The 24,046-nt window shown below is 45.5% G+C and overlaps 1 protein-coding gene across 4 annotated transcripts in view; it reads left to right on the top strand.

Moving 5' to 3' along the window:
• Window positions 1-993: 993 nt before the first annotated feature.
• STIM1 (stromal interaction molecule 1) overlaps window positions 994-24,046 on the top strand; it is a 249,598-nt gene continuing 226,545 nt past the window's right edge. The window contains exon 1 of one of the 4 annotated variants that reach the window (XM_053560826.1): window positions 994-1,743. In XM_053560826.1, coding sequence (XP_053416801.1) covers window positions 1,605-1,743 — 139 coding nt within the window. In that variant the 5' untranslated portion in view covers window positions 994-1,604. The remainder of the gene's footprint in view (window positions 1,744-24,046) is intronic. The other 3 variants (XM_053560830.1, XM_053560829.1, XM_053560828.1) reach the window with 3 other exon arrangements.

Genomic DNA, 24,046 nt, shown 5'->3' with positions numbered 1-24,046 from the left:
GTCAACACCTTCTCCAAGTGACAGAGACAGCTGGGGGAGTGAGATACAGGGAGGAACCGGCCACAGAACCTACCAAAAAACTTCAAGGGGGTGGGGGATTGCAGGGCAGGTAGGAAATTGCCAGGTTCTCTTGCGAGAACTAAGAGAGGACATCCTACTTAGCTTGGACAGGAGGGGGAGAAGGGAGGTGGCAAGGTTTAGCCCAGACTCAAGGGACGTGTAAGGGAATTTTGCTTAGAGTGGTCTGGACATTTCATTTTGCTTTCTGGTATCATTTCCTCTGAAAACCTCGCAAGCTCTAATGAACCTCCTTTGGGGCGGGTCCTAGCTTCACTCTCAACTCTCTGCAAAGGAGAACGCAGGAACGCAGTCCTATCTGCAGTGCCTGGATTTTCCCACCAGGGGCCGCTGCTCACAAGCGACGAAGCGCGCGGGGTCCTAAACTGCAGAGGCGGAAAACCAGGTTGCGAGGAGCGACAGCCGGGAGTTGGGGGCTGGGAGCTCGGCCCCTGGCCCAAGCGGTCTAAGCCGTTGTTACCTCGGGCGACGCTGGGGAGGCTATCATTGTGTCTGAGGCCTCTGTCTAGCTCGGCTCTAGTGCTGAGGCGAGTAGGGCAGCACCGCGGCCCGAAGATCTGGGCAGGGCAGCTGCTGTTGCCGCTGCTGCCGCAGGCCTCAGTTACCTGAGCAACTGCGTGTCAGGGGCGCTCACGCCAGCTGGCGGTTAGCGCGGGAGACTCTTGTAGGGGAAGCGGAGGCCGGAACTTGATCCTTGGCACCAGAGGGGCGGTCCTGGCGAAGACCTGCGCGGGTCGGGGAGCTGGGAGAGCCCGCGGCAGGTGGGGGCTTGGGGCAGCAGTCTCCGACTGGTTATTCCGGGATAAACCCGAGCACTGGGGCGGGCCCGGGCTTCGCTGGGGGCCGGGCGGCGCGGGGCGGGCCCGCGGGAGAGCACGCCCCCGCCCGCCCCGGGCCGGCCCCAAGCCACCAGCCAGCCAGGGAAGCTGCTGTCCCGGGCCTGGCCGGTGTGCGTCTGCCTGCTGGACCTGGGCACTGCCGGCCGCCTGGGCACTGGACTGGGCGGGGGAGCTGACCTCGGCCTAGGAGGCCTGGGATCCGGAGACGCCCGCGCCAGCGGGGGCCTGCAGGTCGCACGCCCTCCTTGAGCTCTGCTCCTCGCTGTTCCTCGGTAGGGCGAGGTCAGGTGCCCCCTTTCTTTCCTCTCTCCTCTCCTTTCCTCTCCCTCTCCCGCCCCTGTGCCCTCGGGAGATCCTGCCCGCCCCCTCAGGGGCGTAGCAGGCTGTGGAGCTGACTGTGGCCGGCAGCCACCTTGCCAAACTCTCCGGAAGCAGCCCGACCTCAGGCCGCCACAGCCTCGGCGGACCCACTATTGGACCAGAGGCGCCGGCCCTCCTCCCGCGCCCAAACTTGGAGCACTTGACCTTTGGCTGTTGCAGGAGGCAGGCCCGTGCGGGTGGCTGGACAGCTGCGGCGCTGCAAGGGCATCTTGCCTGGGGACCATTCACTGACTACCGGGCTCCTGGCTTTGCCCCTGGGATCCCAGGTTGTCTACATTAGGCGCATGTTGACTGAGACCTAGAGTCATGGATGTATGCGCCCGTCTTGCCCTGTGGCTCCTCTGGGGGCTCCTCCTGCATCAGGGCCAGAGCCTCAGCCAAAGTCACAGTGAGAAGGCAGCAGGAACCAGCTCAGGGGCCAACTCTGAAGAGTCCACTGCAGCAGGTAAGCCCTTGCAGGCGAGACTAGGCTGGGGGATTTGACTCAACTGAATGGCTGGAAGTGGGCAAGTTTGTGCATGTGAGGTTGATGGAAGATTCACACATGGCATTGCCTATTTCTGATAGTGCGACAAGTTCTTTCTTTTTCTTTTTTTTAGACACAAACTCACTTTGTCACTCTTGGTAGAGTGCTGTCGCGTCACAGCTCACAGCAACCGCAAACTCTTGGGCTGAAGCGATTCTCTTGCTTCAAGCCTCTCAAGTAGCTGGGACTACAGGTGCCCACCACAACGCTTGGCTGTTTTTTTAGAAAGGAGGTCTAGCTCTGGCTCAGGCTGGTCTACAACCTGTGAGCTCAGGCAATCCTCCCGCATTGGCCTCCCAGAGTGCTAGTATTACAGGCATGAGCCACTGCACCCGGCCCTAAGAAGTTCTTTCTGTTCAGGAGTCATGGCTAATGTCTCTCCTGAACAACTTTCCTTATCCCTCTCAGAATGTTTTTTGTTGACAGTGAGAAGAAGCCTTTGGGGGCACCTTGACCTTTTAGATAAGCAAGGAAAGACACCATTTCAAGACTATTTGTGTGGAAGAATCACTTGTCCAGATGCTAAGTCCATTGCTCTTAGTCAGTTTCAGCTCTTAGCAGCACAGAAGAGGTTGGAGCTGCTTGGATTGGAAAGGGAAAGTCAGGCCTGGGCCAACTCTGTTGCGGGATAGCCTGGTGTTTAGGTGTGCCTTTCTATTCCAACAACCGTGGGAACTCTAGTCCCTCCCTTCCCTTAGGTAATCTGCTGTCTCTTGGCAGTGCCCATTTGAAATTATCAAGGCAGTTCCTTAGATGGAATTCTATTTATCACCAGGGCATTAAATAGCCTTTTCCTGACATAGACATGATATAATTCCTGGGACCACTTGTTGACTTACTCTGTCTTTTCTGACTGATGAAGGTGGCAATTCCATGTTACTTTTGGTTTTTCCTATGCACTTTTGGAGCCTTAATCAGGCAGCATGAGCCCTGGTGTACTCTGAACTGTAGAAAGAAACACTTAAAATCTCGTTTTACATAAAGTTTAGAAGAAGATCAGTTCCGTTTTCCCATTTCTTTCACCTGTAATTGTGTTCTGCCATAGCCATGGCCTGCAGAGTGAGGAGAGTTTATAGTTTCTGAGGATGGGAAAGCTCGAGTGAGGGAATGGCTCAGTAGAAATCTGCTGATATAACAAGGAAAAGGAATATAGGACACGGTGGCTGGGAAGTTTCATGGATGGATCTAGAGGCTGGCTTTGGTGATAGATCCTTTTTTGAGCAACTCCCTTTTAAATTACAGGTGCTTCAAGGAGGCTGGTTTCCAAAGGTGGCCAGTGCTGCCCTGCCTATAAAAGTATGGTACCTGGGCTGTTGATTTCTTTTTTTTTTTTTTTTGCAGTTTCTGGTCTGGGCTGGGTTTGAACCCACCACCTCCGGCATATGGGGTCTGCGCCCTACCCCTTCGAGCCATAGGCACCACCCGGATTTCTTTTCTTTTTTTGGGGGGGTCTGGGCTGTTGATTTAAAGATAGATCCTTGCAGGGTGTGATGGCTTACGCCTGTAATCCCCGTGCTTTGTGGGGCTAAGGGCCGAGGATCTTGGCTGGTTTTGAAAAATTAAAAGATCAGCTGAATGTGGTTGTATGGGCCTGTAGTCCTAGCTAAGTTGAGAGGCTGAGGCAGAAGGATCACTGAACTTAAGAACCATAGTGAGTTGTGGTTGCACTACTCCAGACACTCCAGGCAGAGGAAGCAGACCCTGTCTCTTAAAAAAGAGAAAAGAATAAATAAAGTCTTTCATGCATATTAATCCAGTTTCTTCATAGGAGTCTCCTTGGCCCCTGAAACCCAGTTCAATGCTTGATTTTTACTGGGCTACAAAGGGAAAGCTAGTGGGTAGATGTAGGTTGAACTGTGAAGTAGATCTAAGGAACATCTCTGCTGTACCAGTGACGCTCTTGTTTATAATTGATAATACGTACTTTTTTCAGTCCAAAGCATGATTACCTGACAAAATGAATATTTTTTTGGTGGGGGGAGATGTTGTATATTTTAGCCATAAGCTAATGGGATGAGATTTTGAATTTTAGGCATTAGCTAGCTATTAGGAAGTTGTTTTGGGGTTTTTTTTCCACCTAAGGAAAGAAGCATTTCCATATCCTCAGGACGATGCCATGACTTGAGCCTTTTTTTTTCTTTTAAACTATTGTCCCACTCAGAGATTTGAGCTTATGGAGATAGCCCTCCACACAACATATTTCAGAGGCTTGGCTTTGCTGTTTATACCACTTAAGCTTCTCTTCTAGTTTTGTCTTGCTTTCAGTTCAGAAATTGCTTTCTGTTGTCATGATAATAGTGAAGAAAAGAAAGTCTCAGAGAGAGAGAGAGACCCTAGGTGCTGTGACTGGCGATACTGTGTGGGATCCTGGGAGTCTAGTGCTATTGTTCTGGTAGGGTTTTCTATTGGGTCTGTCTGGGACTTTGACTTACACCCCGACTTATTTTTACGAAGAGGTAGTTCATGGACTGGGCTCTGCAAAAATTCCTGACTGTAACCAGGAACTCTTGCAGCCTTTCTAGGCCTTGTATATCCCCAGAACACAGGAGGAGTTTTATTTGTGCTTAAATCAGATTCAACATACCTAATTTGTATGTTCTATACAGTTTATATTTTACAATTATATAGTTATTTTTCCAAAAGTGTCACAATAGCCCTATTAGAATGTGGAGCAGGTAGTATTATATCCGTTTTTTATGGATAAAGAAACTGGGTCCTGTGCTCCCTGTCTTTTTTTTTAATTTTTTTTTTTTGGTGTGCTCCCTGTCTTATAGGCAGGTCTTCTGATGCTTAAGTCCTGGACTTCTTCCATCTACTCAGGTCCTGTTAAAGGAGTGCTAGATGGGGCCAGAGAATGTTACTTTCTTTCCTCCTGGCATTTGGGCAAGCCCTGGTGACTCTAGCTGAGAGCCAAGAAAGAGCTGCTTTTTTCTACTCTGGAGAGTCTTTAGCAGGGCCCAGAGAATTTATTTTTTTCTCTTTTGGATGTACATACCCATCTGTGTCTTTTTAGGCAGTTAAAAGACTTGATTCAAAGGAAGATTTAGTTAAAATGTGGCTTTGGCTTTACCAGGCCTACAGTAAACACTATTAAAAACCTGACCCTGGGGGCAGCTCCTGTGGCTCAAGGAGTAGGGTGCTGGCCCCATATACCAGAGGTGGTGGGTTCAAACCCAGCCCTGGCAAAAAAAAAAAAAAAACCTGACCCTGCAGCGAAGGCAGGTGGTGCTCTGCTACAAGGCTCTCTCCCTGGGTGGTGGAGAAGCCATTCCTGTCACCGGCTCTTTAATATCTACACCCCCAGCCATCCTAAGTCACTTTCTCAGCAAAGATCTGTGCCTGGTTATGCTGCTCTGGGGCCTGCATTTCAGAAGCTGGTCTGATGGGCCGCGCCTGTGACTCAGTGAGTAGGGCGCCAGCCCCATATGCAGAGGGTGGCGGGTTCAAACCCAGCCCCTGGCAAACTGCAACAAAATAATAGCCAGGCGTTGCGGCGGGTGCCTGTAGTCCCAGCTGCTCCGGAGGCTGAGGCAAGAGAATCGCGTAAGCCCAAGAGTTGGAGGTTGCTGTGAGCCATGTGACGCCACGGCACTCTACCTGAGGGTGGTACAGTGAGACTCTGTCTCTACAAAAAAAAAAAAAAACCAAAAAACAGAAGCTGGTCTGAAATTGATGTTTAGATTCTAGGGGTATTGCCTCCAGAAACTGGAAGTGTTTTTTTTTTTTTTTTTTTTTGGCCAGGGCTGGGTTTGAACTCGCCACCTCCGGCATATGGGACCGGCGCCCTACTCCTTGAGCCACAGGTGCTGCCCAACTGGAAGTGTTTTATGTACAATGTGTGTGAGGAAACTTAGGTGGAGTCTGGAGTTGTGGCTGCCAGTGTTGAAGGTATTGAGGGCCTTTAATCAGGAACTATGGTTTCAATATGGCTAGAACATGGCCTTGGAGGATAGGCATCTAGGTGTGTGAAGAGTGCAGGCTGGCTTCTCAATCAACCCCTGATAGAGTGACAAGCCTGCCTGCTCCTACCCTCCCATCTAGTTGCTGCTGCCTCCAAGACTATAAATGGCCTGTCCATCTTGGTGGCTATGCTAATTTTAGCTAAGGGTGGCTCCAGGAACTGGGGCCAAGAGCAGGTGGGTGGGGCCTGGTTGAAGCTAATACTGGGAACTGGGGAGAGGGCCACATTAATCCTAAGGTAGCCAGGACATCATCTGCTTTCAGGCCTCAGCTTTGACAATCACCCTTAGCTAGGTTAATTGATTCAGCAAATATCAAATAATGCCCCCAGCTCATGTGCTATTTTTCCAACAAATATTTGAGTGCTTGCTCTAGGCCAGGTACTGTGTTTCCTGTGGGAATATAAAGATGATATGTTCCTTCTTCCATAGAAGTTACAGTCTTGTTGGAGAGATAATAAATAAATATATTATCTTGTGATAAGTGAAATGAAAGAAAACATAAATGGGGTACTGTCACAGGGACTGAGAAGGAACAGAGATCTTAAAGCTGGAACCTAATGTCTAGTTGGACATATTAATAACAATCACATTGACAGTGATAATAGTAACTAACTTTTTTTGTTTTTTACAGTTTTTGGCTGGGGCTGGGTTTGAACCTGCCATGTCTGGCATATGGGGCTGGTGCCCTACTCCTTTGAGATACAGGCACCTCCCCAGTAACTAATATTTTTTTTAATGTTTACTGTGTGGCAGGCACTATTCTGAACACTTTATTTCATTTAATTCTTTTTTTTTTTTTTTTTTTTTTGTAGAGACAGAGTCTCACTTTATGGCCCTCGGTAGAGTGCCATGGCATCACACAGCTCACAGCTCCTGGGCTCAAGCGATTCTCCTGCCTCAGCCTCCCGAGCAGCTGGGACTACAGGTGCCTGTCACAACACCCGGCTATTTTTTGGTTGCAGTTCAGCCGGGGCCGGGTTTGAACCCGCCACCCTCGGTATATGGGGCCGGCGCCTCACTGACTGAGCCACAGGTGCCGCCCCTCATTTAATTCTTAAAACCATTCTGTACTGGAGTGGTGCCCGTAGCTCAGTGAGTAGGGCACTGGCCACATACACCGAGGGTGGTGGGTTTGAACCTGGCCTAGGCCAGCTAAACAACAATGACAACTTTAACAAAAAAAAAATAGCTGGGCATTGTGGCGGGCACCTGTAGTCTCAGCTACTTGGGAGGCTGAGGCAAGAGAATCGCTTAAGCCCAAGAGTTGGAATCTGCTGTGAGCTGTGATGCCATGGCACTCTGCCAAGGGCAACATAGTGAGACTCTGTCTGAAAAAAAAAATTCTGAATGATAGGTATCATTATCCTTATTTTATGGGTGAGCAAATTAAATCATAGAGAAGTTAAATAATTTGCCCAAGGTTACATAAATAATAAGGAAACTTAGAGTTTGAACCCAGGCAGCCTGATTCTTCTCCCTACCTCTACCTTAGCTATACTGCCTAAAAACTTTGTGATAAATACTGTAATAGAAGTACTGTACACACCTGTACATACAAAAAGCTGTGGGAAGCCCAGGAGTGACTCATTGCTTGGGAGAGCCAGGAAACTTTATAGTATCCCCATAATTTTTCTTCAGATCTTGAAGTGGGGTTGAAAAGTGGTTGCCTAGGTCAAAAGTTAGGAGATAGAAACATCAGTTAGTTCAACCCACCTATTGTTACATATGAGGAAACTAATGTCCAAAAGGCATTAAATAGTAGGTGTTTGGTAGAACTAGACTTAGGATGTTTGAGTCAGGGACCCAGACTTAATCAGTTATTCAATTTACAAGTCAAAATAATGAGTACTTACCACTTGCTTTGCACTATGGAGGGAACTTAGAGCTACTGAAGTCTAAGTCTGGTTCAGGACCATATATATTTGTGGAATATTAAATACCATATAATGCATAGGCTTAATGAAGTCCAAAATCAGGTGTATAGACAGTGTAATAGGCTAAGGGTTAAAAGAAATTTTTGTGGGGTTGGCTAGGTTGAGGTGGAGTATTTCCTGGAAAGGAGGAATGGAGTGGAGGCAGAATAGGACAGGAGAGACTGGTCTGATTTGGGGAAGGTTGGAAGAAAGAGGGAATTATGGGTGTTAGGGTCATTGGTATGAGCATATGGGTCTCACTGCTGGCCGGATGACAAGTAGGCAGTATCGCTTCACTGTTCGCCAGCAATCTCATATGAACAGTCATGTGTGATCTAACAGTGGTTCAAATAATTACCATAATTTTTAAGTACTGGTGAGTATAAATCATTTTTTATTTTGTTGCCCTCGGTAGAGTGCTGTGGCATCATTACAGCTCACAGCAACCTCAAACTCCTGGGCTCAAGTGATCCTCTTGCCTCAGCCTCCCAAATAGTTGGGACCACAGCCGCCTGCCACAACGCCCAGCTAGTTTTTAGAGATGGGTGTCTCTCTTGCTCAGGCAACCCACCCTACCTCGGTCTCCCAGAGTGCTAGGATTACAGGCATGAGCCACCGTGCCCAGCCCATAAATAATATTTTGAGATAACTGTAACAATGAAATGTGATATGAAAATATTGTGATTTCTCAAGATGAGAAAGTCATAGGTATTTATAATAATATTGTGGTTGGTTGTCTACATATGTAATTAAAGGAAATGCTAACTTTCAGTAAGAGAATATTGAAAATAAAGATGTAACTTTTTTTCCATCCAAATTCACAGGACCATGAATTCTATCTGTGGGCCCTTTGGGGATGTGGGGGCTTCATGTTAAGAACTCTTGCTCTGGGGTGGCGCCTGTGGCTCAGAGGAATAGGGTGCCAGCCCCATATGCCGGAGGTGGCAGGTTCAAACCCAGCCCCGGCCAAAAACTGCAAAAAAAAAAGCAGCAGCAGCTCTGAACTTCTGCTTAGAAGCAAGATGTTGGTACCTTAAGACAAGAGTCTGACAACCTGCCGATTTGCCTGCAACTTAATAAACTTCTTAAAAAAAAAAAGAACTCTTGCTCTTTGGCAAGAAAAGGATGAGGTCTTGTTGAGGGGAGTGGTTTCTTAGGCCTCCCAAGGACTTGGGTTTCAGCCCCAAGGGGCCCCTTTGGTTTCCTGCTAGGTGGCTTTTGAGATACACTGCGAGTGGTTTCACGAGCATACTGTGGTACATTTCCCTTTGTGGGAAATTATTCTCTAGGAAACCCAGCCACTCTAGTTGTTAGGCTTTTAGGGAGAGAACAAGATACCAAACTGGGCCTCCAACAGAGTTTTCTTTTTTTTTTTTTGAGACAGAGTCTCACTTTGTCACCTTCGGTAGAGTGCCATGATGTCATAGCTCACAGCAACCTCAAACTCTCGGGCTTAAACGATTTTCTTGCCTCTACCTTCCAAGTACGTGGGACTACAGGTGCCGGCCACAATGCCTGGCTATTTTTTGTTGCAGTAGTCATTGTTGTTTAGCTGGCCCTGGATGGGGTTGAAGCCGTCAGTCTCAGTGTATGTGGCTGATGCTGTAACCACTGTGCTATGGGAGCCAAGCTGAACAACACAGTTGTAGGTTAAAAAAAAAAGTAATATTGGGCGGCCCCTGTGGCTCAGTGAGCAGGGCGCTGGCCCCATATACTGAGGGTGGCGGGTTCAAACCCGGCCCCGGCCAAACTGCAACAAAAAAATAGCCGGGCGTTGTGGTGGGCGCCTGTAGTCCCAGCTACTCGGGAGGCTGAGGCAGGAGAATCGCCTAAGCCCAGGAGTTGGAGGTTGCTGTGAGCTGTGTGACGCCACGGCACTCTACCGAGCGCGATAAAGTGAAACTCTGTCTCTACAAAAAAAAAAAAAAAAAAAAAGTAATATTAAGATAGGCTTGGCGCCTGTAGCTCAGTGGCCAGGGCGCCAGCCACATACACCAGAGCTGGCAGGTTTGAATCCAGCCTGGGCCTGCCAAACAACAATGACAACTACAACCAAAAAATAGCCGGGTGTTGTGGCAGGTGCCTGTAGTCCCAGCTGCTAGGGAGGCTGAGGCAAGAGAATCGCTTAAGCCCAAGAGTTTGAGGTTGCTGTGTGCCATGGCACTCTACCCAGGGCGACAGCTTAAGACTCAAAAAAAAAAAAGAAAAGAAATAAAGAAATATTAAGATATATGACAAAATATGAAGAATAATACATTGAATACCCATGTGGCCACAGCACATTAAGAAATAAAGAATAACAATACAGAGCTTTCTTTTTTTTTTTGAGACAGAGTCTCACTATGTCGTCCTCAGTAGAGTACCATGGTGTCACAGCTCACAGCAACCTCAAACTCTTGGGCTGAAGCCATTTTTTTGCCTCAGCCTCCCAAGTAGCTGGGACTGCAGGCACCCGCCACAATGCCTGGCTATTTTTTTGTTGCAGTTGTTTAGTTGGCTCCGGGCCGGGTTCGAACCCACCACCCTCGGTATATGTGGCTGGTGCTGTAACCACTGTGCTATGGGTGCTGAGCCCAGGATTTTCTTTATTACTCTCAGGACACTTTGTAAAAACTTCTCCCACCCAAGTACTAACTAGGCCTGACCCTGTTTAGCTTCGGAGATGAGATTAGATCGGGTGGATTGAAGGTGGTATGGCCCTAGACTGTATAAACTTATAAGGTAATACATCTCACATTGGGTATATGTTTGGTCCCTCATAAGTGTGTACGATTTTTGTAGAAGAAGGGCGGAGTTGTACTTTATTTATCTATTTTTATTATGTCCAGCCTAATCTCTGTTAAAATTTGTTAGAAAACCTGGAATCTGGGTGTAGTTTAGCTGGGATGCATCTGGCTCAAATTCTCTCAGAGGTGGCTAGACACACAGTTAGCAGGAGAATATTTGCTTTCAAAAAAATTTCTTTTCTTTTCTTTTTTTTTGAGACAGTCTCACTCTGTTGCCCTGGTTAGGATGCAGTAGCATCATCATTTTGAATTACTGTAACCTCAAACTCCTGGGCCCTTGTGATCCTCTGGCCTCAGCTTTCCAAATAGCTGGAACTATAGGTTCCCACCACTCTTGGCTAATTTTTTCTATTTTTAGTAGAGATGGGGACTTGCTCTTGTTCATGCTGGTCGTGAACTGACATCAAATTATCCTCTCTCCTCAGCCTCCCATAAAGCTAAGATTATAGGCATGAGCCACTGTGCCTAGCCAAACTAATTTATATGGTTGTTGGCAGGCCTTGATTCTTTGCCACGTAGACCTCTCCATTGGGCTGCCTCATGGCATGACTGTTGCCTTCCTCCAGAACAAGTGGCCCAAGAAAAAACAAGAGAGAGTGCCCAAGATGGATGCCTCATCTTTTTTTGAGACAGAGTCTCACTTTGTCACCCTTTGTAGAGTGCCATGGTGTCACAGCTCACAGCAACCTAACTCCTGGGCTTAAGCAATTTTCTTGCCTCAGCCTCCCAAGTAGTTGGGACTATAGGCGCCTACCACAATGCTTGGCCATTTTTTTTGGTTGTAGTTGTCATTGTTGTTTGACAGACCCGGGCTGGATTCGAACCCACCAGCTCTGTTGTATGTAGCTGGTGCCTTAGCCTCTTGAGCTACAGGCTCTGAGCCAGCTTATTATAACCTTGACTTCCTGGGCTCAAGTGATCCTCCTACCTCAGCCTCCTGAGTAGCTGGAACTACAGGTCCATGCCATGATGCCTGGCTAATTTTTTTTCTTCGATTTTTATAGAGATAGAGATGCACTTTATTGCCCAGGCTGGTCTTGAACTGGCCTCAAGCAATCCTCTTGTTTTTAGCTTCCCAAAGCACCGGTTACAGGCTTGAGCAACTACTCCTGGCTTATAGAGTCTTTTTATACTCCCTTTGGTATCATGCTTCTGGTTCATATATGACTTTATTGTTTTGTTTTGTTTTTGTTCAGCAACCAATCTTTTTATTATGCTCACAGTCTCTGTGAGTGCACATTTATTTATTTTTTTAAACCTAGTGTAAAATTTATTTTTTTCCTTTTTTTCATGTATACATTAATGCATTTATGGGGTACAATGTGCTGATTTCATATAGAATTAGGAACGCTAACATCGCACTGCTTAATACATACCTCATCTTGTTTACTTAATTATTGTGTTGGGTGGCGCCTGTGGCTCAAAGGAGTAGGGCGCTGACCCCATATGCCGGAGGTGGCGGGTTCAAACCCAGCCCTGGCAAAAACCGCAAAAAAAAAAAAAAAAAATTATTGTGTTAAGACGTTTGTGCTCTATACTTAGTAGATCCAACATGCACCCAATGTTATTGTTTTGAAATAGCACATCCATAAATAGCCAGGCGTTGTGGCGGGCGCCTGTAGTCCCAGCTGCTTGGGAGGCTGAGGTAAGAGAATCGCGTAAGCCCAAGAGTTAGAGGTTGCTGTGAGCCATGTGATGCCACGGCATTCTACCCAAGGACGGTACAGTGAGACTCTGTCTCTACAAAAAAAAAAAAAAAAAAAAGAAATAGCCCATCCTTCTTTACTTCTTCCTTGACTCCTGGACTCTCCTTAGGCCCAATCCTAAACTAGTTTTTTATCGTAAGCTCCAGTCTTGCCTCCCAGCTCCTTGTTTGGTAGCTTTTATTTAGAGCCTATTTCACATAGTTTGCTACTATTCTAACTTGGCTTCTAAGAATTAACTAGACTTATAGGTGGCATTGAACTGGGACTCACACATTGGCAGATGAAAAACTTACTCTGACTTTTTAGGCCTTTGGTGTTAATGCTAGCACTTACAATCCTGTTACAGCTTGAAGGGGTTTTAGGGACCATCTCTCCCAAACTTTTTACTTTACATACGAAAAGAACAGACTTACACAAGGTTTTGCTAAGCCAAGACTAGAATCTAATTTTCTCCCCGCTCCCACCTTGCAGTTTTTGGCCAGGGCGGGGCCGGCGCCCTACTCCTTGAGCCACAGGCGCTGCCCCTAGAATCTAATTTTCTGATTCTCATTTATATGTCATTCCCACTCTGTTGTGGGAATTCTCATTTATATGTCATCCTCTCTCTACCCTGAAGGATCCAGTTTGGGTTGTTAAGAGGCCTGGGACTTACACAGAGGAGAACTAGAAAGCAGTTCACAGTATTGTATTATGTTCATAGAAATTGAGCTGGGCATAATTGAGGTATACAAAGTTAATATTAAGTATTGGTCCTGGGGACCTACCTAGTTAGAAAACTTTTAATAAGGTGCAGAGAAAGAGGCCTGGTAATATTAGTTACATATGGTAACTATTATCTGTACCTTGTTAGTCTCTTGGCTGTATCATATTAGTTCAGAACACCACCCATTATACAGAGTGAGTCAGAGTGGCTCAGAGTGGGTTAGAGCCTTATGCTGTATGTCTCGTGATTGGCTCAGCTGGTTGCACTATGGATTTGGGACCTCTACAGGGAGTGTAAATGAAGCTAAAGCCTTGTGGGGTTACTTATGGCCACCTGGAAAGTGCTGAGGGGAAGCTTTCTGGGCATTGAGAATTTGGCAAAGCCTTGCTTGTGTTGGCTAGGGCAGGGAAAGCTTGAACGAGATGATTGTGGCCCTGTCATGTTTATCAGAGTGAGACAGATGTACTTTGTGTGAGAGACCATGCACGGAAAACCTGAAATGAGCCAACAGCACTTTGTTTTGTTTTCTTTTCTTTCCCTTTTTTTTTTTTGAGACAGAGTTTCACTTTGTCACAAAGTGCCACTGCCTCAGTACAGTGCCATGGCATCATAGCTCACAGCAACCTCAAACTCTTGGGGTCAAGTGATCCTCTTGCCTCAGCCTCCTGAGTAGCTGGGAGTACAGGCGCCTGCCACAACGCCTGGCTATTTTTAGAGATGGGGTCTTGCTCTTGCTCAGGCTAGTTTCGAACCTGTGAGTTCAGGCAGTCCACCTGCCTTGGCCTTCCAGTGTCAGGATTACAGGCCTGAGCCACTGCGCCCACCCCAGCCTTTTGTTTTCTGTTGGGGAGCTTGGATTAGAGAAGATGCAAGTTCTAAAATTTTTCTATGGGTGGTAGTTGCTTTTCTGACCCAGGGTTCTAGCCCCAGACCATCTTATTCACTTTATCTCCCTCTGTTTGTTTGCTCTCTGGGTTCTTGGCCAAGCCAGGCTTTTTTTTCTTTGTATGTAGGACACACCTTTATTTGTACTGCTTCTGTTTTCCTTTCACTTAGGTCATTTAACTTTCCTCCCAGAATGTCCTCCTTTGTCTTCATATCTAATCTCTCAGTCCTCTATGAAGTCTTCCCTAACGCTAATGCTAGCTCTCATTTTGGATCAAACTCTGGTGGCACTTACTATCTGCAGTACTCTCTGTGTACTTCATTCACACCCTTCTGTGCCTCTTACAGTAAGAAGCAGCTTGATATAGTTTCAAGAGCACTGAGAATGGGCTTGAGTTCTTGATGACAGTTTCAAACTACAGTTTCCTCATTTGAAACATGGAGTTAAAGGAGAGTTAATACATGAGAAGGTTGTATAGATTTAATCCCCCCCTTTTGTTATATTTTCTTTTCTTTTGAGGGCCATGTCTGATTTATTGACCATAGTAGCTATTCTTAATATCTTCAGTATCTATCACAGTGCTGGTTAGAGGGTATGTGTCCAATAGACATTTGTTGAATAATAATGACAATTCATTGGATTGAGTAGGTAAGGGAGGAGAGGGCCAAATGGTTGACATCAATTCCTATGTAAAGCTTAGACAAGTGTTCCCTGGGATTAGGAGTAGAATTCACATGGTAGATTTTCCGAGGAATTCTGTGGGTATTATTTTTCTGCCTGATCTAGTACCTCATCCTTATGTATTGAGCTCCTACTGAAGCTGTGCTCAGAGACAGTTATCAATCACACTGAGGGGTGGTTTGGCTGTTGACTCTGCCTTGCAGTTTTAGTTGTTTTTGCTACAGCAGTGGTTACCCTGAGCAAGTAGGAATAGAGTAGGGCTGTGTTTGCAGAGAATGAGACCTGTGGGTAAGGCTTCTCTGGGTCCTGCTGCTCCCTGTCAAGATTCCATGGCCCGTGTGGGTTTCCTTCAGGTCAAACTTGAGGCAGTTGTATAAACAGAATGAACTTTAACTGCTTTTCTTAGACTGGCTTGTGGGATGGAAGAGGAGACCTTCTTTCATAGTTCCTACTGCTGGGCTTTTTGGGCAGCAGAGAGGTAGAATAGTCCTGTAAAGATCACTGGCTTTTAAAATGTTATCTCTAGGGGCCAAGTGCAGTGGCTTACACCTGTAGTCCTAGCACTTTGGGAGGCCAAGGTGGGCAGATTGCTTGAGCTGAGGAGTTCAAGGCTGGGTCTGAGCAAGAGGGAAAACTCCGTCTCTACTAAAAATAGAAAAACCAGTCATGTGTTGTGGTGGGCACCTGTAGTTCCAGCTACTCAGGAGGCTGAGGCAAGAGGATCTCATGAGCCCGAGAGTTTGAGGTTGCTGTGAGCTACTGTGATGCCACAGCACTCTACCCAGGGCAATAGAGTGAGGCTCTGCCTAAAATAAATAAATAAATAAATAAATGTATGTATGTTATCTCTGATACTAAGAACTCCCTGGGTCTCAGAGAATTCCAGCCTGAGCAGCGGTCACTTTAAGGTGTTGGAGGGGCCTGGTGGGGCACTTTGATGGAAGAGGCAGAAGGAAAAGAGAGTTAATAGTGCCGTCAGTGTGGCCCAGCTCAGACAATCCTGACCTTTTCCTCTGTTAGCCATATTTACAGAGCTGCTGACTGCCCTGTGTTGGTCTCTGGTGTATGTAATGACCAGAAATTTCACTGGCTGGCAGGCATGCAGGCTGAATTCCAAATCTCATGTGCCTCTAATTTTCTCAGCGTGATTCAGGAGCTCTGCTCCTCTTTGTCCGCTCTGGGTTATGTTGGGTCACTCAGGAAGCTCTCAGAGCTCTCATCACTATAGTGTATGTTCACACAAATGTGTCTGTGTTTGCCAAGGTCCCAGAGCCAGCTTCTGAAATACAGTGGCCAGGAAAGATGGGTGTCTTTTAGCCATAATAAACACACACCTGTTAGAAAGCAGCCTATGTGTATACACGTGTTCCTGGGTGGTCAAATTTGCCAAGGTCTTATTTCAAGCAGCTCTCACTGATAAGGGCACAGGTCACTGGAACTCACAGTTCATTTCTTTGAAGAGATAAATATGTAATTAAGACAAGTAACTTCAATGATAAGAATGATAATGACAGCTACTATTTATTGAGCACAATAATCCTTGAAGGTTGATATTGTTCTCATTTTACAGGTGAGGAAAACATAACTCTGAGAATTTAAGGTAATATTCCAAAGGTGGTTGAGCCAGGATTTGAATTTAGCTTTATCTGTTCTTAAGACCAAAACTATTTCTATTTTTCTTATTGAAAAGAGTTTTTTTTTGGCTTTCTTTTCTTTGTCATGACAGTGGGGGCCTATTCACTGTCTAAGGCAAACTTATTTTGCTCTGTAAGCCTATACCTTGATCTTACTCTGTAAACCTGCCTTTCTCTTTCTCAATAAACTTTTTTTTGAGATGAAATCTTGCTGTATTGCCCAGCTGAACTTGCATTCTTGGGCTCAAACTATCCTCCTGTCTCAGCCTCCCAAGTAGCCTACTGGTGTATGCCACTGTGCCCAGCTATAAAACTATATTTATTTTTATTTAGTAACTTGTGGGGAGAGAAAGACAAAGCTATCTAAATTTAGGTAGAGATATGCTTTTTGATTAAAAGTTATATAATTTATAGTACTGTTAGTGGCTTGTACTATTAGTTTGTTCTATTACTTAAGTGGCTTGGAAGAAACTAGGATTAGGATTTGGAGGGGTAAGAGAAGGGAAGAGAAACTGTATTTCATTTATGAATTCTGAATAGGTAGTATCACATTGGTGAGGTACCTAGCTACAGTGTGGTGTATATTAATTTTGTATCTTACAAAATTAGTACTCTTTCTTCTTGGAAAGAGGTTTATGGTTAAAAGAAAAAAAAAAAGAAGAAGAAAGAGCAGTGCCTTTGGCTCAGTGGGTGGGGCACTGGCCCCTTATATTGAGGGTGCTGAGTTCAGACCCGGGCCCGGCAAACTGCAACCACAACAAAAAAAAAACAAAAAAGAAGCAGAGAAAGAAGAAATTAGTACTGTGGCTGAGCTGTTCTGGATATAAGCCTTGGGATATAACCCCAGGATATAAGTGGCTGTATTTGTGTAGTGTTATTTATCTTTCAGTCTACATTTAACATGTTTGTTATATACTACAGGACAATCCCTGCCCAATAGAAGGACTCAGTATAATAGAAGAGTTAAAATGTACCTCTGCATTTTATATAGTAATAAGAGCTCCTATTTATTGAGCACCTATTCTGTATTAGGTGGATTACTGGATTAGGTACTTTCACATACATGATCTTATTTAATCTTCTCCATGGGTCTCACATTCATAGTTTATTGTGCAAGGCAATCCAGATTCAGTGCCCATAATTTTTTTTTTTTTGAGACAGAGTCTCATTATGTCACCCTCGGTAGAGTGCTGTGGTGTCACAGCTCATAGAAACCTCAAACTCTTGGGCTTAAGCAATTCTCTTGCCTCAGCCTCCCAAATAACTAGGACTACAGGTGCCTGCCACAATGCCTGGCTATTTATTGGTTGCAGTTGTCATTGTTGCTTGGCAGGCCTGGGCTGGGCTCGAACCCGCCAGCTTCGGTGTATGTGGCTGGCGCCCTACTCACTGAGCTATGTGCCCATGAGCCCAGTGCCCATGATTGATACTGATAGTTGTGTTGGAAGATGCGATCACCTCTGCCTGGGGAGGTTAGAGAAACTTTGAGGGGAAGGTAACAGCTTAGTGAGTCTTCAGGTACTAGAGGTGGAAATGTAAGGGAGATTGAGGGAAGCATTCCAGCCATAGAAATGTCACAAGTAGCTATATGGAGTGGGAAAGAGTGAAGAGTCTTTGGGAAACATTAGTCCAGATTAGCTGGAGAGTGGGTGGTATCTGTGCAGAAGAGTACTATAAAATAAGTCCGAAAGACTAAGGAAAGATCGTGGAGGTTCCCAAATGTCAGACTAATGAGTTTAGACTTTATTCTGCAGGTAATAAGTAGTCCTTGCATTTTGAACAGAGTAGAGAAAGGGAAGAGCCCTAATTTTTTTTTTTTAGAGACAGAGTCTCATTTTGTTACCCTTGGTAGAGTGCTGTGGTGTCACAGCTCACAGCAACCTCCAGCTCTTGGGCTTAGGTGATTCTTCTGCCTCAGCCTCCCGAGTAGCTGGGACCACAGGTGCCTGCCACAACGCCTGGCTATTTTTTTTTTTATTGCAGTTTAGCTGGGACTGGGTTTTAACCCGCCACCCTTGGTATATGGGGCTGGTGCCCTACTCACTGAGCCACAGGTGCCGCCCGAAGAGCCCTTCTTCTTTTTTTTTTTTTTTTTTGTAGAGACAGAGTTTCACTTTATGGCCCTCGGTAGAGTGCCATGGCATCATACAGCTCACAGCAACCTTCAACTCCTGGGCTTAAGCGATTCTCTTGCCTCAGCCTCCCAAGTAGCTGGGACTACAGGTGCCCGCCACAACGCCCGGCTATTTTTTTTTTTTTTTTTTTTGGTTGCAGTTCAGCCGGGACCGGGTTTGAACCCGCCACCCTCGGTATATGGGGCCGGCGCCCTACCGACTGAGCCACAGGCGCCGCCCCGAAGAGCCCTTCTTTAAAATGCAGATATTACTGTGTTAATGTTAACCCTGGAACTGAGAGTCAAAACTTGCTTTTGCTAGCTTTTTAGTGTAAGTTCTGTATAGCCACTGGGAGAATGGATTGCATTCTGAAGTGAGGAATGGGGCCTGGCAAGAGGGCAGTTCTGTTAGCTCAGTTTACCTATTCAGGAAGGGTGTCAGGGCCTCAGGGCATACTTAATGCTGCCAACACCTAGTGTCTCTTCCTGAGTTGAGTATATATGGCGCTCTCAGCCAGAAAGTCAGAGCTTGGTGAGACCTGATTCCCCAAAGAATTCAGTGATGAAAATTAGGGCACTTAAGCATATCTCTTATAATTGGCTGAACTGTGTGAAGGGCAGAGGCTTTCCCTGGGGGATCCTTTTAATCTCCTGTGATTATAGACTTTTAAGGTTGGACTAATTAAAATGTGCTGGTAGCTGGACTCAATACTTTCCTTGTACTAGGTGCTGCTCCAGCCTCCTGGAGTACCAGAAGTTGGCACAGGGCTGTGTTTCTTGGGGAGCTGAGGAGTGGGTTTCTACTTCCTTATCTAATAAATGTATATTGATAAGATATTTGTCCAGAATGGATTGTCAAACATCTTGTGGTAGGGAGAAATTTAGCCTGGGAACTGCTTGTGGCCTGGATTTGCTGCTCTTGTTAAGGTGCTGTTTCAGGTTGATTTCTGTACTGGTAGTCCCCCCAGTGGCCTTTTTCTCTTATCTGGCAACTAGCAGGGGCGGGGAATTTGTGGCCTCCAGGGCACATGTGGACTCTTAGATCCTTGAGTGCAGCCTTTTGACCGAATCTAAAATTTTAGAAGTTTGGATTCAGTTGAGAAGTTTGGGTTTACTTGCACTTGAGGATCTGGAGGACCACATGCCCCTCCCCTGCAGGGGTATCCTTCCCAGGTGTGTGTTCTGGTCTAACCAGAAAAAGAGATGAGGAAAGTGAAAGGTGTAAATGATGGCGCCCAGAAATGAGGCCGCAGAGAAGATATTCAGGCCAGGTTTATTGAAAGGGGAGGGTGGGCTCGGCGCCTGTGGCTCAAGCGGCTAAGGCGCCAGCCACATACACCTGAGCTGGCAGGTTCAAATCCAGCCTGGGCCTGCCAAACAACAATGATGGCTGCAACCAAAAAATAGCCGGGCGTTGTGGCGGGCGCCTATAGCCCCAGCTACTTGGGAGGCGGAGGCAGGAGAATCGCTTGAGCCCAGGAGCTGGAGGTTGCTGTGAGCTGTGATGCCACAGCACTCTACCTAGGGCCACAGCTTGAAGCTCTGTCTCAGAAAAAAAAAAAAAGAAAGTGGAGGGTGACCCGTCTGGGCAGTGCAAAGATGACATCTGGGAGGAGGCAGTTAGAGACACCTTTTTTATGGGGCCTTAGGGGATGGGCACACATTCCTCAGGTTGCTTATCAGGTTAGGGTCTTTTGCTTTTGGCTGGAACTTTTAGGGGGTGGGGTTAGCTAGATCCTTTGTGTCCTTGTTTTAGGAGTAGAGGAGGAGAAAGAGAGGAAGGAGGAGTTCATGTGTGGCTGTGTTAGGCCCCCTCAACAGAAAGGATATTTGTAAGTCCCACAGTGTGCCAGGTCAGGGCTAGTGTTTTATACAAATCTCTCTCTTTTTTTATATATTTTTTTATTTTTTAGAGATAGGGTCTTACTCTGTTGCATAGGCTGGAGTGCAGTAGCATAATCATAGTTCACTGTAACCTTGAACTCTGGGGCTTAAGTGACCCTCCCTCTTCAGCCTTTGAAGTAGCTAGCACTACAGGTGTTTGCCACCAAGCCTGGCTAATTTTTAATTTTTTTTTTTTTGTAGAGACCAAGTTTTGCTATGTTGCCCAGGCTGGTCTTGAACTCCCAGCCTCAAGCAATCTTCCCACCTTAGCTTCTCTACCTGCTGGGATTATAGGCATGAGCCACCTTGCTCAGTGCATAGCTCTCTCTTGAGCTGTGCTTTGTAATGCCCATTTTACTGATAAGGAAATAGATTAAGAGAAGGAAAAGAACTTGCTTGGTGGTCATTACAGGCTGTAAACAACTGAATCAGAATTCAAAGCCAGGTCCCTGCCAGGCCTGTGATTATTTCCTAAGGTAGCACACGTGATTTCTGTCCTCTTATCCTTTTAAGCCTAGTTAATTTCCCATCTCCAAAAAAATCTTCAATTTCTTTACCTAGAATTGCTTCTTGTCCTACATTTCAGAGCACTCTGCCCCTCTCTCTAATCTGTCTGATATTTAAGTCAGGGAGGCATGGATCTACCTCCTTCCTCTGACTTCCACTCCTTTAAGGTGTTGTACTCAGGGTATATTTGTAAAAGAATGGAATGAAAAAAAAAAAAAGAATGGGGCTTGGTGGCCAGTAGCACAGTGGTTATGGTGCCAGCCACATACACCGAGGGTGGCGGGTTTGAACTGGCCCGGGCCAGCTAAACAACTACAACAAAAAAATAGCCGGGTGTTGTGGCAGGTGCCTATAGTCCCAGCTACTTGGGAGGTTGAGGCAAGAGAATTGCTTAAGCCCAAGAGTTTGAGGTTCCTGTGAGCTGTGAAGCTTCAGCACTCTACCAAGAGTGACATAGTGACACTCTGTCTAAAAGGAAAACAAACAAACAAACAAAAAAAAACGAATGGAATGAAGTTGTAGTGTTGGAATTTTAGATGTCATGACAGACTGGCAAGGGTAAGGTTTGGGGGAAGGCCTTGACTAGTTCCCTCAATAAAAGGAGGCCTGTGTCTTTTTGATTTGCAGAAAGTGCTGTGTTATACCAGAGGCAGCAGGCCTTCTAGGCAAGATGTCTTTTGGTTCCTCAGAAACAGGCATCTCTTTCCTTAGGCCATTTTCTTTGGGGTTTGTCTAGCCTTTTTGCAACCTATAGAGTTTTTTTAGTTTCTTTGCAATCTATAAAGCAGTGATTTTCAACTGGTGTGCTGTGGCATACTGGTGTGCTGTGAGAGGATCTTAGGTATGTCATGAAAAATTTTAAAGATCAGGGCGGTGCCTGTGGCTCAAAGGAATAAGTCACCGGCCCCATATGCAGGAGGTGGCAGGTTCAAACCCAGCCCCAGCCAAAAAAAAAAAAAAAAACTAGAAAAATTTTAAAGATCATTAATTATTTTCTAAAGTTCAAAGCACTGTAAGCATATTCTTTTCTTTACTCTTTTTTTGGATCAACATAATTTAAGTATGTCACAGAGATTTAACTATAGGTTCAAATGTGCCATGAGATTAAAAAAAGGTGAAAACACTGCTGTGGAGTTAGGCTGAATGCCTCCCGAAGTGAAATAATGTGACAGTGCTCTCAGCCTGGCCATGGTTGCTGGAATATGCCTGTTGACTGTGATGCTTGGGTTTATTCTGTTGGTGTATTTTTACAAAGAGCATACTAAGTTATTAACCCTGCCTTTTGGGGATTATACTTTCGGCAACCTTTGCCTGCTTGTGTGTATCAACTTCACAGGATAAAGGCTTTCTGGGAGAAAGAAGGCAAACATGTGTAAAGGCATTTTTATAAGTTGAATTATCTTTCTCATGGACTTGAAAAAATTAATTTTAGGCTTTTTTTCTATGCAAGTAGTATATGTTACTGTTTAACGTCAAAAGTTTGGGAATAAATGGCAAATCGGAACATAACAAAATGCAGTTACAACACCTTTAAAGCAACAGGTGATAAAATATTAACAATAATAATGAATTTCACAATAGGCTGAAATAGTGTTTTTGTTTTGTTTGTTTTGATACAATGAGAATCTTTTTTTTTTTTTTTTTTTGTAGAGACAGAGTTTCGCTTTATGGCCTTCGGTAGAGTGCTGTGGCATCACACAGCTCACAGCAACCTCCAACTCCTGGGCTTAAGCGATTCTCTTGCCTCAGCCTCCCGAGTAGCTGGGACCACAGGCGCCCGCCACAACACCCGGCCATTTTTTTGTTGCAGTTTGGCCGGGACTGGGTTTGAACCCACCACCCTTGGTATATGGGGCCCGGCGCCTTACCGACTGAGCCACAGGCGCCGCCCGAGAATCTTAAATATTAATAGCTTAATCAAACAGAATGATAATGACACAATTCCCCTTTTTGTTTCTCTGCTGTGAAGAATAGATTATGAAATGTTCTTAGGATGGGGGAGAAGAATGAATTCTGGACTAGAGAGAACTGTGCTGTAGCTCAATTCTTCTACTCATTTGTTTCCTTAGGTGGGTAACTAAGGTCTGTTTTCCCTGAGTCTTTTTTTTTTTTTTTTTGAGACAGAGTCTCACCCTGTTACCCTGGGTAGAGTACTGTGGCGTTATCATAGCTCACAGCAACCTCAAACTCTTGGGTTCAAGAGATCCTGTTGCAGGCCGGGCATAGTGGCTTACGCTTGTAAAACCTAGTACTCTGAGAGGCTGTGGCGGGTGGATAGCTTGAGCTCGTAAGTCTGAGACCAGCCTGAGCAAAAGCAAGACCCCATCTCTACTAAAAATAGAAAAAAGCTGAGGCAAGAGAATCCTGTAAGCCTAAGAGTTGGAGGTTGTTGTGAGCTATGATGGCATAGCACTCTACCCAGGGGAACAGCTTGAGACTCTGTCTCAAAAAAAAAAAAGAAAGCAAGCTCTTGTTACCTCAACCTCCCTAAGTAGCTGGGACTATGGGTGCCTGCCACAACATCCAGCTAATTTTTTGGTTTTTAGTAGGGAAAGAATCTTGCTCTTGCTCAAGCTGGTCTTGAGTTCTTGAGCTCAAGTAGTCCGCCCAAAGTGGCTAGGATTACAGGTTTGAGCCACATTGCCCAGCCAGTTTTCCTGTGTCTTAAATGGGGATAGTATGTATTCTGATTTAATTTTATGAGGATTAAATAAGATAATATATGTGAAAGTGTTTTGTAAATTCTGAAGTACTGTTATTGTCTTACTTACTGGGTTGCTGGAGCCATTTTATTAGCACTTAAGGAAGCTATTGGTTTAAGATACAGCTTGACCTAGGTAGAAGGAAGGATGCAGAATTAATGGATAAACAGTTGAATGCTGTTTGGGCAGCAGCCGAGAAGAATTCCTGAGGTAAGGGAAAGAACCGCATTCATTTTTTTTTAATACATATTTATCAACTCCTGCCTGGTGGAGGAGAAAGAAATACAGATTCTCTGCCTACTACATGTGCAGGGTGTTAAAATATGGTGGCAGCTTGGTTTAGAATGAAAACTCCATAAAGACATATATTGCTGTATATTCACTTAGGAGTAGTACCTGCTGTGTAGTAGCTTCTCAGTTAATACTTATTGAAAGAAAGATTAGGCTTTGGAGTTAGACTCGGTTCATATTTGGGTTCTGCCCTTTACCAGTCCCTTTCCCGAGCAAGTTGCTCAGTTTCTTCATTTATAAAATGGGTCTTGGATTAGCTATTACACAGAATTTGGGGAGGATTAAGAAAGAAACATTTAAAAGCCTTTGTACAAGGCCTGTAGTGAGTGTTCAATGAAATAACTACCTTTCTGTTTTGCAAAGTGTGATAGAAGCACAGAGGAAGAAGCAGTAAGAGCTGCTTGGGGGAGCCTAGACAATGGCTTCACGGGCTCAATTAGACAGTGTCTTCCTA

This window comes from Nycticebus coucang, chromosome 14 (genome assembly GCF_027406575.1).
Source record: "Nycticebus coucang isolate mNycCou1 chromosome 14, mNycCou1.pri, whole genome shotgun sequence".
Taxonomy (NCBI): Eukaryota; Metazoa; Chordata; class Mammalia; order Primates; family Lorisidae; genus Nycticebus; species Nycticebus coucang.
Note: the sequence above shows the minus strand (reverse complement) of the source record. Positions and strands in the feature narration are given on the sequence as shown.